Consider the following 15420-nt stretch of genomic DNA (forward strand, 5'->3'; position numbering starts at 1 on the left):
GCCAGAGAAAGCAACCTTTCCGGATGTATCACAGCTTGGTATAGTTCCTGCTCTGACCAAGACCGCAAGAAACTACAAAGGGTTGTGAACGTAGCCCAGTCCATCACGTAAACCAGCCTCCCGTCCATTGACTCTGTCTACACTTCCCACTGCCTCAGAGAAGCAGCCAGCATAATCAAGCACCTCACACACCCGGGACGTACTCTCTTCCACCTTCGTACAAAAGTCTGAGAACACGTACCAACTGACTCAAGAACAGCTTCTTCCCTGCTGCCATCAGACTTTTCAATGGACCTACCGTATATTAATCTGATCTTTCTCTATGACTGTAACACTATATTCTGCACTCTCTCCTTTCCTTCTCCCCTATGTACTTTATGAACTGTATGTTTTGACTGTATAGCATGCAAGAAACAATACTTTTCACTGTATCCCAATAGATCAAAAACCAAATCAGATCAAACTTAAGAAGCCTCCAGAGTTCTTTTCAGATGGACCAACTGAACATTGCACGTCAGGTCTCTGATATTGTGCAATCATCAAGGTGTTCCACACATATTTTCAATTGCTGGTTGCTTCCCTTAAGCATTAAAAATATCCAACCAGCAGTTGAAAATGACAACCTTAAAGTCCAAGCTGGGCAATAACTCTAGACCCCATCGCTACTCCCAGCGGCGGCTTGCTTTAGTTCCTCAAGCCCAATTTCTGTTGTATAAACAGAGTGCGTGATGTCCGTACCACTAATTGTCTTTTTGGCTAAAGGAAGATTGTTCTTATTTTCAACACCATTACCCTTACGGGCCAGCTTACTGCGATAGGTCTGCCCACCCAGGACATAAAGAATTGGGTCGAGGCAACTATTGGCACTTGCGAGGGGTCTGGTCACTTTGTACGCCAGGTTAAACGCATTGAGCCTGCTACAGCTCACGTTAAGGCTTCTCGAGGAATAGTAAATGGAGCGTGTGATGTGGAAGGGCAAGAAACACAAGACAAAAACAGTGAGGATGGTGATAATCATCTTGATGGACTTTTTCCTGGATCTGGCATATTCAGGACGGATGCCATTGGGCCGAAGGAGTTTCTTAGCTGTAATTCCGTAGCAGATCACCACTACTGTGAAAGGACCACAAAAGAGCAACACCAACTGTACAGCGCTGTAAATGACAAACTGGTTAAAATGGATTTGGTTCGCCGTGTCATAACAAAGGGTAGTATTACCAATGCCCTCTATGTCAACAAACACGAATATTGGGGTCTGGAATGCTATCACAACCCCCCAAACAACGATGCATACTATTCGCGTGTATCGCAGGCTTGACCACCTCAGTGACTGCATTGGGAAGCAGATCCCCAGGAATCTATAAATGCTCATACAAGTGAGAAAAAGGATACTGCCGTACAGGTTGGTATAGAAGAGGAACCGTACAATTTTACACAAAGCTGCCCCAAAGGGCCAGTCGTTGTGTTTCGAGTAGTAGTAAATCAGCAGAGGCAATGATATGGCGTACATGATGTCTGAGAGAGCTAGGTTGAACATGTAAGTGGTCGATACATTCCAAGGTCTCATTCGAAAGACAAAGACCCATATTGCAAGAGCATTGAGAACAAGTCCTACCACAAACACTATCCCATAAGACACTGGAAGCAGAATAGAGATAAAGTCCTCATCAAAAGTACAATTTTGTGGTCTATCATGCGTTCCATCCATGTTCAAGCCAGGATTGGAGAACTTAAGTTTGAATTTACTGTTTTAAGACGTGCTGGTCCACCTTCATTTCCGATCCTTTCCAGGGTCCCTGAACAACAAAGAAAGATTGTGTTTTAAATGAGAATTTCATCCTTTTTTTTACTAGCATTTAATCTTTCATGATGTCACATTGTTGTGGATCGACAATCAGGATACCTCAGCGCAATGGAACTTTGAATCCAAGGGATAGGACAACCTGGAGTCTAATCCCAAATGGTGGCTTCTCCTTCGGAATTGTGCCATGAGGGAATACGCCAAGAGAGAGCTGGAGAGACCTCATGGGAACTTATTGCAACCTTACCACACCAAATAGCCAGTACCAGTGGCTATGATCATCGGTCTGCCTTCTTGCGTTGGGTAGGCACGAGGAAACTGCCAGTAAGGATGAAGAGAAAATATAATGTAATTGTGAAAATATATCAGTATTATATCATTGCAAGGATGGGGGGGAGGAGCAGAGGGAGGACTGATTATATATTTATATAGCACCTTTCATGACCGCAGGGCATCATAAAGCATTTACAACCAATAAGGTGTTTTTTAAATGTAGTCACTGATGTAATGCAGGAAATACAGCAACTGATTTATGCACAGCAAGATTCTACAAACAGCAATGTAAGAATGACTAGACCGACTGGTTTTTTTTCAATTCTTTCATGAGATGTGGGCATTGCTGGCTAGGCCAGCATTTATTGCCTATCCCTAATTGCCCTTGAGAAGGTGGTGGGCGAGTTGCCTTCTTAAACCACTACAGTCCATGTGGTGTAGGTACACCCGCAGTGCTCCTATGGAGGGAATTCCAGGATTTTGACCCAGCAGCAGAGAAGGAAGGAGATGTCAGGATGGTGAGTGGCTTGGAGGGGAACCTCCAGGTGGTGGTGTTCCCATTTGTCTGCTGCCCTGTCCTTTGAGACGGTAGCGGTCATGTGTTTAGGAGATGCTATCTAAGGAGCCTTGGTGAGTTCCTGCAGTGCCTCTTGTCAATGGTACACACTGCTGCCACTGGGCATCGGTGGTGGTGGGATTGAATGTTTATGGATGGGGTGCCAGTCAAATGGGCTGCTTTGTCCCAGATAGTGTCGAGCTTCTTGAGTGTTGTTGGAGCTGCAAAGCTGATAAATTTGTTGGATATGATTTCCCCTTCATGAAGCCATGCTGACGGCTTGATTATTGCCAGAACACTGTCAGGGCCCATAGCCTTTGCAAATTCTGTGATGTTGGTTGAAGGATAAAGTTGGGCAAAACATTTTGGACAACTCCTCTACTCTTCGAAATCATGCCAAGAAGTCTTTTATGCCCACCAGAGAAAGTGAGGGGGACTTGATTTAATGTCTCATCAGAACCTTTGCTGCACCTCTGACAGTGCTGCACTCCCACAGTACATACTGTCCTGAGTGTCAGCCTAGATTTTACATAGAACATAGAAGTTTGGAGAAGGAGGAGGCCATTTGGCCTTTCGAGCTCACTCCGCTATTCATTACGATCATGGCTGATCATCCAACTCAACAGCCTAATCTTTTTCCCCATAACCTTGGATCCCATTTGCTCCAAGTGCTATATCCAGCCGCCTCTTGAATACATTCAATGATTTGGCATCAAATACTTCCTGAGGTAATGAATTCCACAGACTCACTACTCTTTGGGTGAAGAAATGTCTCCTCACCTCCGTCCTAAATGGTCTACCCTGAATCCTCAGACTGTGATCCCTGGTTCTGGACGCACCCACCATCAGGAACATCCTCCCTGCATCTATCCTGCCTAGACCTATTAGAATTTTATAAGTCTCTATGCGATCCCCCCTCATTCATCTGAACTCCAGTGAAAATAATCTTAACTTAGTCAATCTCTCCTCATACATCAGTCCCGCCATCCCCGGAATCAGCCTGGTAAACCTTCGCTGCACTCCCTCGAGAGCAAGAACATAATTCTTCAGTAAAGGAGACCAAAACTGCACACAATATTCTAGGTGTGGCATCACCAAGGCCCTGTATAGTTGCAACAACACATCCCTGCTCCTGTACTCAAAACCTCTCGCAAGGAAGGCCAACATATCATTTGCCTTCTTTACCGCCTGCTGCACCTGCATGCTTAACTCCAGCGACTGGTGCACAAGGACACCCAGTTCCCGCTACACACTCCCCTCTCCCAATTTACAGTCAGTCAGGTAGTAATCTGCCTTCTTGTCTTTGCTTCCAAAGTGAATATCCTCACATTTATCCAAATTATACTGCATCTGCCATTGATTTGCCCACTTAGCCAACCTGTCCAGATCATGCTGAAGGATCTCTGCATCCTCGTCACAGTTCACCCTCCCGCCCAACTTGGTATCATCTGCAAACTTTTGTGTTTGTGCTGGTAAACCTTGGTAATGGGTAATCAATGATATTATCGTTGCTTGAAACAGGGTTACAAATCGTAAAGATAGTGAAGCTGTCAATGACAGAGATTTGATGAAGCACCAGCCAAATATTTTCACATTTAAACTGATGCAGGTTGTAGCATTTACAAAGGTAAACAAAACTTAATGGTTGCCAAGCAACTCATCTCAGACCTTTTCAATCTTCATTCAACCAGAACATAAGAGAACTCTGACATGCAGACATTACATATTAACTATTCCAACTCCAAATGAATGTACAACAGAACATCTGATACCAGCTACCAATTGAAACCTCCCGCTGTTCATGGAGGACATGGCCTGAACAATAAAAATAGTGAGGGACACAACTTCTTAAATCATAGAATTCCTACAGTGCAGAAGGAGGCCATTCAGCCCACCGAGCCTGCACCGACAACAATCACACCAGGCCATAGCCCCATAACCCCACGTATTTACCTTGCTAGTCCCCCTGACACTAAGGGGCAATTTAGTTAGCATGGTCAATCAACCTAACACGCACATCTTTGGACTGTAGGAGGAAACCGGAGCACCCGGAAGAAACCCATGCAGACACGGAGAGAACGTGCAAACTCCACAGTCACCCAAGGACGGAATTGAACCCAGGTCCCTGGCGCTGTGAGGCAGCAATGCTAACCACTGTACCACCCTGCACATCTATGAAAAAGACCAAGTGATCCGCCTTTAAAAGTCAGATTACACAACAACATATTTCTATCAATGTTGATAGTATTTATTTTTTATTAAATCAAACTTCCTAACATCTTTTCTGAACGGTCTGGCTTTAACTTTTAGACTATGTCTCCTAGAATCTCCAACCAGTGGAAATAGTTTATCTTTATCTACCCTGTCTTTTCATGTTAGTATCTTTATATATGCACCGAGGTATATAAATCCCCGGGACCTGATGAAGTGTATCCCACAAGGTTGTGGGAGGCAAGGGAGGAAATCGTGGGTCCCCTAGCAGAGATAGAATCATCGACAGCCACAGGTAATGTGCCTGTAGATTGGAGAGTGGCAAATGTTGTGCCTTTGTTTAAAAAGGGCTGCAGAGAAAAGCCTGGGAACTACAGGCCGTTGAGCCTCACATCTGTAGGGGGTAAGCTGTCAGAAGGTATTCTGAGAGACAGGATCTACAGGCACTTAGAGAGACAAGGACTAATTAGGGACAGTCAGCATGGCTTTGTGAGTGGAAAATCATGTCTCATGAATTTGACTGGATTTTTGAAGGGGTAACCAAGAAGGTAGATGAGGGCAGTGCAGTAGACATTGTCTCCATGGACTTCAGCAAGGCCTTTGACAAGGTACCGGCTGGTAGGTTGTTGCATAAGGTTAAATCTCATAGGATCCAGGGAGAGGTAACCAATTGGATACAAAATTGATGACAGAAGATAAAGGGTGGTTGTAGAGGGTTGTTTTACAAACTGGAGGCCTGTGACCAGTGGTGAGCTTCAGGGATCGGTGCTGGGCCCACTGTTATTTGTCATTTATATTAATGTTTTGGATGAAAACTTAGGAGGCATGGTTAGTAAGTTTGCAGATGACACCAAGATTGATGGTATAGTGGACAGTGAAGAAGGTTATCTAGGTTTGCAATGGGATCTTGATCAATTGGGCCAGTGGGCTGAAGAATGGCAGGTGGAGTTTAATTTAGATGAATACAAGGTGATGCACTTTGGTAGATCCAACCAGGGCAGGACTTACTCAGTTAATGGAAGGGCTTTGGGGAGAGTTACAAAACAACGAGATCTCAGGGTACAGGTTCATAGCTCTTTTAAAGTGGAGTCACAGGTGGACAGGGTGGTGAAGAAGGCATTCGGCATGCTTGGTTTCAGAAATTGAATACAGGAGTTGGGGCGTCTTGTTGAAGTTGTACAAGTCATTGGTAAGGCCATACTTGGAATAGTGTGCATAGTTCTGGTCACTCTATTATAGAAAGGATATTATTAAACTAGAAAGAGCGCAGAAAAAATTTACTAGGATGCTAAAGGGACTTGATGGTTTGAGTTATAAGGAGAGGCTGGATAGACTGGGATTTATTTCCCCTAAAGCGTAGGAAGCTTAGGGGTGATCTTATAGAGGTCTATAAAATAATGAGGGGCATAGATAAAGTAGATAGTCAACACCTTTTCCCAAAGGTAGGAGTCTAAAACTAGAGGGCATACGTTTAAGGTGAGAGAGGAGAGCTACAAAAGGGTCCAGAGGGGCAATTTTTTCACACAGAGGGTGGTGAGTGTCTGCCAGAGGTAGTAGTCGAGGCGGGTACAATTTTGTCTTTTAAAAAGCATTTAGACAGTTACATGGGTAAGATAGATATAGAGGGATATGGGCCTGATGCAGGCAATGGGGATTAGCTTAATGGTAAAAACTGGGTGATGTGGACAAGTTGGGCTGAAGGGCCTGTTTCCATGCTGTAAACTTCTATGACTCGACAACTAGATGCTTTTCAACTGACAATGGGGAATGTGGGGCATTAGCAGTCAGTAGACATGGAGGTCTTGTTGTGCAGTGGGCAGTGTCCCTGCCTCTGAGCCAGAAGTTCCAGGTTCGGATCCCACCCCAGGACTTGGCAGCCAAGGATGACGTGTTCATTCTGTGGTCAAACTGGTTAAATATCGACCTGAAAAATCCTTCCAATGCAGAGTGAGAGAGACTCCTGATCAGCCATGATTAATGCGGAGTGGTGATCCTCAGGATATAAGCCTCTTCACTACAGAAACAGATGAAAGTCTGCCTCACACACCATTAGGAAGAGCAACATTCAGTTGCTGTGCATTTCTCTCGATATCATAGAACTTGAAAGCATTGTATTTAATGATCTGTACATTCAATTGATTCAGATCTTAGATCTACTGAGTGATATATTTCATCCAATTGGGCATTCGGTGATTTCACAAATTTACTGATGTTAGAAAAACAACAGCTTGCATGGATATAGGATGGAATTTTCCCAAACTCTGGCTATTGTCATTTTTGGCACGAAAACCGGAGAGAATCCCGCCAACCCTTTCGACTCAATCTTGACCAAAATCGTTAGACACTTGAAAAAAAAATTCATGGGAAAAACATCACGTCCATGGCACGATGTGTCTGATTCACCCTCCCCGGGGTCATCTGAACAGGTCAATCAAGGAGCCACTGCATTTAAACAGTTCCACAGCATTTGCTCACAGTCCAGCAAAGAAGATGGCTGCTCAAAGGCTGGCACTAATGCTCATAAGGGAGCCCTGATACGGATGCTGACTGTCATGAAGGGGAAGCCTGTATCCACAGGTGGATAAGAGACCACCCAGTAAGGTCACAAACCTTGCTTGGGACATGGTGGCCACTTTGGTGACTGCCAGCATTCTCCAGAAGAGGACAGGGTGCAGTGCTGGTAAAAAATAAATGACTTCATCTGTGCTTAAAGTAAAGTTTATTTATTAGTGTCACAAATAGGCTTACATTAACATTGCAATGAAGTTACTGTGAAAATCCCCTAGTTGCCACACTCCGGCGCCTGTTCGGGTACACTGAGGGAGAATTTAGCACGGCCAATGCATCTAACCAGCATGTCCTTCGGACTGTGGGAGGAAACCGGAGCACCCGGAGGAAACCCATGCAGACACGGGGAGAATGTGCAGACAGTGACCCAAGCCGGGAATCGAACCCAGGTCCCTGCCGCTGTGAGGCAGCAGTGCTAACCACTGTGCCACCGTGCTGCTCCATGCTGCCAGGGTAGATGGCTTCTCTCACCCCCTCCCACTCACGTACCCCTCACCATGGCACTTGGACCTCACTTGCTGCCACCTCGCTGAGCCCCACCCCTCGACCTCCCACACACTTCTTTATCTCCCCTGAGACTCCGCTCCTCTCCATTCATCCCTGCTCACGCGTAGCTCATGGCACAAATCAATTCCAGCCTCCCGGACTACCTGGATCCACTGCCTACCGCCGCAACAGGTCCACAGCAGAAGCCATCTCCCTGGCCCTGCAGTCAACCCTGGAACATCTAGATAACAAGGACACCTATGCCAGACTCATATTTATTGACTACAGCTCAGCCTTCAACACTATTATTCCCGCGAAACCCATCTCCAAACTCCGTGGCCTGGACCTCGTCATCTCCCTATGCGACTGGATCCTGAACTTCCTAACTCACAGACTACAATCAGTAAGGATAGGCAACAACACCTCCTCCACGATCATCCTCAACACCGGTGCTCCACAAGGCTGTGTTCTCAGCCCCCTACTATACTCCTTATACATCTATGACCAAATTCCCCTACAATTCGATTTTCAAGTTTGCTGACGACACCACCGTAGTAGGTCGGATCTCAAACAATGATGAGACAGAGTACAGGAATGAGATAGAGAAGCTGGTGAACTGGTGCGGCAACAATAATCTCTCCCTCAATGTCAACAAAACGAAGGAGATTGTCATCGTCTTCAGGAAGTGTAAAGGAGAACATGCCCCTGTCTACATCAACCGGGATGAAGTGGAAAGGGTCAAAAGCTTCAGGTTTCAGATGTCCAGATCACCAACAAACTGTCCTGTTCCCCCCCATGCTGACACTATAGTTAAGAAAGCCCACCAATGCCTCTACTTTCTCAGAAGACTAAGGAAATTTGGCATGTCAGCTACGACTCTCACCAACTTTTACAGATGCACCATAGAAAGCATTCTTTCTGGTTGTATCACAGCTTGGTATGGCTCCTGCTCTGCCCAAGATCGCAAGGAACTACAAAAGGTTGTGAATGTGGCCCAATCCATCACACAAACCAGCCTCCCATCCATTGACTTTGTCTACACTTCCTGCTGTCTCGGCAAAACAGCCAGCATAATTAAGGGCCCCACGCACCCCGGACATTCTCTCTTCCACCTTCTTCCATCAGGAAAAATATACAGAAGTCTGAGGTCATGTACCAACCTACTCAAAAACAGCTTCTTCCCTGCTGCTGTCAGACTTTTGAATGGACTTCACTTGCATTAAGTTGATCTTTCTCTACACCCTAGCTATGACTGTAACACTACATTGTGCACTCTCTCATTTCCTTCTCTATGAACGGTATGCTTTGTCTGTATAGCGCGCAAGAAACAGTACTTTTCACTGTATGTTAATACATGTGACAATAATAAATCAAATCAAAGCTCCCACGCACCCAGGCACTGCCCTCTGACCTGGCAGGTGGCCTGTTTACAACCTCCCCATGTATCTCCTTGCAGGAGTAGCTGACTCATAATTGCCACAAAAGAGCAAAGACAGACGATGGAACGGTGGAATCCGGATCCTCACACCATTCCCATTTGTTCGGATATGTGATATATAAAATGTAAAAGGTTTGTTGGGACAGTAGATGTAAAAAATTTGCAATCAGCTTTTGGTGGGAGCCTTATGCAGTTAACTCAGGAAATTTGTGTAGATTGTTGATGTTATACTTTGAACAGAACTATGACATCCATCTCCCTTATCTACCATATCTAAAAGGCTTTACTACTCCCAGCTTGGATTATAACTCTTAGAAAGATTTAAGATATGCTTTGCACTCCCATGCCTGTACCAGTTTTTGACACCCAATCCCTACTGAGCAAATGAGACGATTGCTTATTGATTCTGCACCTTCTCCTTTCCTTCTCTATGAACAGTATGCTTTGTCTGAATAGCGTGCAAGGAACAATACTTTTCATTGTATACTAATACATGAGGAAGGCAATGGCCTAGTGGTGTTAGGGTTAGACTGTTAATCCAGAAACTCAGCTAATGTTCTGGGGACCCGGGTTTGAATCTCATTACAGATGGTGAAAATTTGAATTCAATAAAAAATATCTGGTGTTAAGAATCTACCGATGACCATGAAACCATTGTCGATTGTTGGAAAAACCCATCTGGTTCACTAATGTCCTTTAGGGAAGGAAATCTGCCATCCTTACCCAGTCTGGTCTAGGTGTGACTTCAGAGCCACAGCAATGTGGTTGACTCTCAACTGCGCTCTGAACAAGGGCAACTAGGGATGGGCAATAAATGCTGGCCAGCCAGTGTCGCCCATGTCCCACAAATGAATCAAAAAATGTGACAATAATAAATCAAATCGAATCAGAGCACTTATTGTTTTAATCTTGTGGCTACTGCTAATTTATACTGGCAGTGAGGGAATTGGGTCTGTGCAACTTGTCATTTAATGATGCAATCATTTTTAACTTGTTAAGGGCAAAATACTGAGAACCTGAGTCTAAAAATGGCCCAAGAAATGCTCTTTGTTTTACTTTCTTTAAAGTAACAAATTCTCAGCTCGTTATAAATGCTGGACAATTACTGACATCCGCACTCCTGAACTGCTTTCTTAACCAGGACCTATGGAAATGTAAACCTCCAAAACATCTAAATACAACGCCAACAATCCCAGATCTCTGATTTATATGGAAGTCAACAATTCTCCACTCCTCAGCTGCAAAGGTGTGGGCCATTATAGTCAAATAGTGATAGGCAATGTATTGTGTCATTCCCGGTGTGGAGATGCCGACGTTGGACTGGGGTAAACACAGTAAGGAGTCTAACAACACCAGGTTAAAGTCCAACAGGTTTATTTGGTAGCAAATGCCACTAGCTTTCGGAGCACTGCTCCTTCGTCAGGTGAGTGGGAGATCTGATCTTAGAGTGTTGTTAAACTCCTTATTGTGTCACTCCCACCATGATGCATTCATGTGCGATCACTGAAGTCTATTTCCTCAATGACCAAGATCTCTTAATAATGAACTACCTGTCACGCATCAATCATTTCTTACAAAGGATATTAGGCATTACCAGTCATTACAAAGAATCGATAGTGCATTATAAGATTATTTGACCCTACTGACCTATGCCAGTGTTTATACTCCTCATGGACCTCCTGATTCTTAATTACCATTTCCAATCCTATCCAAAGCCCTCAACTCCCTCCTCCCCCATGCCTGCATCAAACCTTCCCTTATCTATGTCAATGCTATCACCATTTGGCAGCAAGTGCCACATTTCAACCAAATTCTTCATTTGATCTTTTGATCATAGAATAGAATCCCTAAAGTGCAGAAGGAGGCCACTCGGCCCATCGAGTCTTCACCGACCACAATCCCACCCGGGCCCCATTCCCATAATCCCATATATTTAACATGCTAATCCCCTGACACTCGGGCCAATTTAGAATGGCCAATCAACCTAACCCGCACATCTTTGCACTGTGGGAGGAAACCCACGCAGAGACGGGGAGAATGTGCAAACTCCACACAGACAGTGACCCGAGGCCAGAATTGAACCCAGGTCCCTGGCGCAATGAGGCAACAGTGCTAACCACTGTGCCACTGTGCCACCAATTTTTTTTGTTTTTCAGATGTTTATGTTCACTTGTTCTAGCCTCATGCACACTTTGCAACAGTTTCTCCACGTCTAGCCAATCGAATCGAGTCATAATTTTCAAAACCTTCATCCAGTGTCCACTCTGAGAAAAGAGCCCACTCAGTTTTCCCTGACGGTTCCATCCCCTCAAACTTGCAAATCCTTTCTGGTTTTAAATAAATTTAACATTACCTCTCTACTTTCATATGCTATTCCTCTGGAGCTCCAGTAATGCTATTAATTATTTTATGGTTGTGTAGTGTGAAATAAATCTGTTTGGCAGTTAATTAGTTAAATTAGCAGTCCAAAGTTGTGCAGGTTAGGTAGATTAGCCATGGTAAATGTGCAGGGTTACAGGGATAGGGCAGAAGGGAGGACTTGCATTAGATGGTCTTTCAGAGAGTCAATGCAGACTCATTGGGCCGAATGGCCTCTTTCTGCACTGTTGGGATTCCATGGTTTAATTATATATCTGCAGATCATCATTCATCTATCTAGGTGACTTATTTTTCAGCTGCAACTATTACAAATGCCAATGGCAGGACCTTGAGGCCATGCTGAGGGGATGATTGTGGGCCAATAGGGCCCAAAAATACCAGCATGGGCTGGTATTTATCAGTCCATGGGTTTATACCAGCATGAGCTTACTATTATCCATCTGAGCAACAACTCTCAGGAAATTGCATGCAAAATATCTCAAACTTCCATCAAAATGGCATGTTTCTTTTCCTGGGCCCGTACACATCCTCCCTTCTCTGGTCACAAGATGATCAACGCATTGGTCTAAAGTTACCATCATCATCAGGAATAATCACATACCCTCTCGGTAGTTAAAGGAGCCTTTCCCTAGACCATCACTGCAACAAAAGAAAAGTAAAAGAATCAGAAGTCTTTTTTTTTTAGTTTATTTATTAGTCACAAGGAGGCTTACATTAACACTGCAATGAAGTTACTGTGAAAATCCCCAAGTCGCCACACTCCTGTTCGGGTACACTGAGGGAGAATTTACCATGGTCAATGCACATAACCAGCACGTCTTTCGTGACTGTGGGAGCAAACCGGAGCACCCAGAGGGAACCCACGCAGACACAGGGGGGAACATGCAAACTCGGCACAGACAGTGACCCAAGCCGCGAATCACATAAGAAACATTTCAGCTCTGTGATGGAAAGCTGTGGCTGAATTTACACTTTGGGGAAGGGATACAGGAATCTGCCTATTTCGAACTGCCTCCGGGCAGAAGCGGTCACTGATCTGTGATTTTGACTGGCATTAACTGGCATGGAGGCAGGACAATTAAGGACAGTGGGTGGAGCTCTCAAAGCTGCAGGGCCAATCAGAGGTCTTCTAGCTACAGATGAGCACTCAGCAGTACCAGGTAAGTAATGGAGAGTGTGCTTCAGTTAGCCACTTTTTAAAAAAGTAATTTAAAAATACAAATAATTAGTCAGGCCACCACTGGGGAGGGAGTGGAGGAATCTCTTTACAGGACAACCTTTGGCCACACCGCCATCCCAGCACACTGGGGAGGGACTTCTGCCCCCTTGGAGCACCAGATCCGGTGCCTTCCGCGGGGTGCCTGGCTCCATGTTGACCTGTTCGCATCACATCAGGAAACTGGCAAAATTCCACTCGGCCTCCTTAACTTACCTTTAACAATGTTTTTAACAAGCCCAACTGGCTACCTGGCTCGATGTGAGAGGTGGGTGAGTGTGCTGAGAGTTCTGAGACTGGGAGGGTGGGTGTCCAGAGTAATAACAGCATAGGGTGGGGGTGCAGAGAGTTGTAATAGCACAGGGTGGGGGTGCAGAGAGTTGTAATAGCACAGGGTGGGGGTGCAGGGAGTTGTAACAGCAGAGGTTGGGGGTGAAGAGAGTTGTAATAGCACAGGGTCGGGGAGGCAGGGATTTGTAACAGCACAGAGTGGGGGTGCAGGGAGTTGTAACAGCACAGCGTGGGGGTGCAGGGAGTTGTAACAGCACAGGGTGGGGGAGGCGGGGATTTGTAACAGCTCAGAGTGGGGGTGCTGTCAGATTGGTTACAAGTGATTGGCACTGCTGCCTCACAGTGCCAGGGACCCGGGATCAATTCCGGCCTTGGGTAACTGCGTGGGTTTCCTCCGGGTGCTCCAGTTTCCTTCCACAGTCCAAACACGTGCCGGTTATCTAGACAGCTATATGAACGGAGTGGGAATGGAGGGATACAAAAGAGTGGTCTAGTTTGGACCAGGGAGCGGCGCGGGCTAATTGTTCCTGGTTTCTCGTTTCAAGGCTTCATTCTATGATCATCTTGCTGGTGCCAGTACAGAGCGAGACTGCGGATAGTTGGGAACCTGTCTCGGGGGCAGGGAATTCATATGGTGTTCGTGGAAGTGGAAATGACTAGGGTTGGGAAGCATTTTCCGATCAGGGCCATTGTGATCTCCTGGACTCGTTTCGATCGCCTCAGGGGGTCGGAGAGGAATTTCCCAGATTTTTTTTTCCCCATATTGGCCCTGGGGTTTTTCACTCTGGGTTTTCGCCTCTCCCTGGAGATCACATGGTCTGGAATGGGGGGGGTGGGGGTGAGTTAATAGGTTGTAATGAACAAAGCATCGTAGCTGTGAGGGACAGCTCGGTGGATAGGATATTGGTATGTAGATAGGCTGGAAAATTGGGCGGGGATCCTGGATTCAGGATTCAATCCTGGACCGGGGAGCGGCGCGGGCTTGGAGGGCCGAAGGGCCTGTTCCTGTGCTGTATTGTTCTTTGTTCTTTGTTCTTTGGTTAGGTTGATTGGCCATGCTGAGTGTCAGGGGGATTAGCTGGGTAAATGGGCTATGGAATTAGGGCCTGTGTGAGATTGTAGTCGGTGCAAGCTCGATGGGCTGAATGGTCTCCTTCTGCACTGTAGGGATTTTATGATTCTATGATGTGACCCAAGTGGGCCGTATGCAAAGACGGATATAAAGTGGCAGCGTTAAAATCATTTCTGTTCCAGTAGCACGGTATGTTTTGTATACTAATTGTGTCATGGAGCGGGTATATTTGACAAAGGACTGTGCCTCAGAGCATGCACGCTGTCTTGCTCCACATGTCAGAGCACAATAAATTGAATAGTGTACCCCCCCAGAGAACAGGCAGTTCAAATTCAGGCTGCGATATCTGCTCAATGTATCTGTGACAGAAACATCGCCGCCTCCCTCCCATCCGCTGACAAGGCCTAATTACAACACAATAAATAAGGTCAGCTGACGCTAAAGTTGCCAGGGCAAAATCTCCGTGAATTACACCCCCTGGTCATCAGGTTCCACTGTGGATAGAGAAATTCTCCACAGCAAGACCGGATTCGCTGTTTTATTAAATCCTTGCAGGAAAATGCCGACAGGATAAACCTGCATTCATATAGCGCCTACCATGTCCCCAATAGGTCTCAAAGTGTTTCAGGGCCACTTTCTCAGAACTTAGTGTTGTGCAATCTTCTCAGCCCCATATAGTTCACCACCAGGTCACACGAAAATCCTGATTTAGGCGTTTCTAACTGTTTCTTCACTGTTGCTTTATGAGAGTGTCTTCACCACATGGGCTGCAGCGGCTCAGGAAGAAGGTCCACCACCACCTTCACTAGGCTGGCTGGGATTGGCAATAAAATATCTGCCTTCCAGTGATGCTATTGGACTAGCAGGTGCTTACTTACTAGAGAGGACTGAATCTACCGCTGCTTTTTTTCATCTCAGGATGAAGGGGCAGTGAGATAGAGAGTTGATCCCCATTTTCAGCCTTTAGGTGGAGACATCCATTGCTGGAAAGGTGGTTGGTAGCATCTTGGCAAGTGCAACCAATCAGGCTTTACTGACTAATGACCACCCTATTCTCCCATGCAGTAACATGCAAAGCATGACGCTCTACAACATATATGTATATTTTATATATATATATATGTTGACC

At 45.6% G+C, this 15420-nt stretch overlaps 1 protein-coding gene across 1 annotated transcript; it reads right to left on the reverse strand.

Moving 5' to 3' along the window:
- Window positions 1–584: 584 nt before the first annotated feature.
- On the reverse strand, window positions 585–13083 carry LOC144499470 (P2Y purinoceptor 2-like). Its single transcript, XM_078221459.1, has 2 exons — window positions 12982–13083; window positions 585–1729 (listed from the first exon to the last, which is right to left on the reverse strand). Exons 1-2 carry the CDS (start codon window positions 13081–13083, stop codon window positions 650–652), a joined length of 1182 nt encoding a protein of 393 aa, XP_078077585.1. The 3' UTR covers window positions 585–649.
- Window positions 13084–15420: the final 2337 nt, after the last annotated feature.

The sequence above is a fragment of the Mustelus asterias genome, chromosome 10, assembly GCF_964213995.1.
Source record: "Mustelus asterias chromosome 10, sMusAst1.hap1.1, whole genome shotgun sequence".
NCBI classification, from domain to species: Eukaryota; Metazoa; Chordata; class Chondrichthyes; order Carcharhiniformes; family Triakidae; genus Mustelus; species Mustelus asterias.

Bases quoted from the DNA above. Each gene is read 5' to 3' on its own strand.
- LOC144499470 (XM_078221459.1), bottom strand. From the start codon at position 13,083: ATGGAGCCAGGCACCCCGCGGAAGGCACCGGATCTGGTGCTCCAAGGG. The intron at 1,730-12,981 runs GTAAAGAGATTC...TTCAAACTTAAG, and splicing joins GTGTGGCCAAAGGTTGTCCT to TTCTCCAATCCTGGCTTGAA.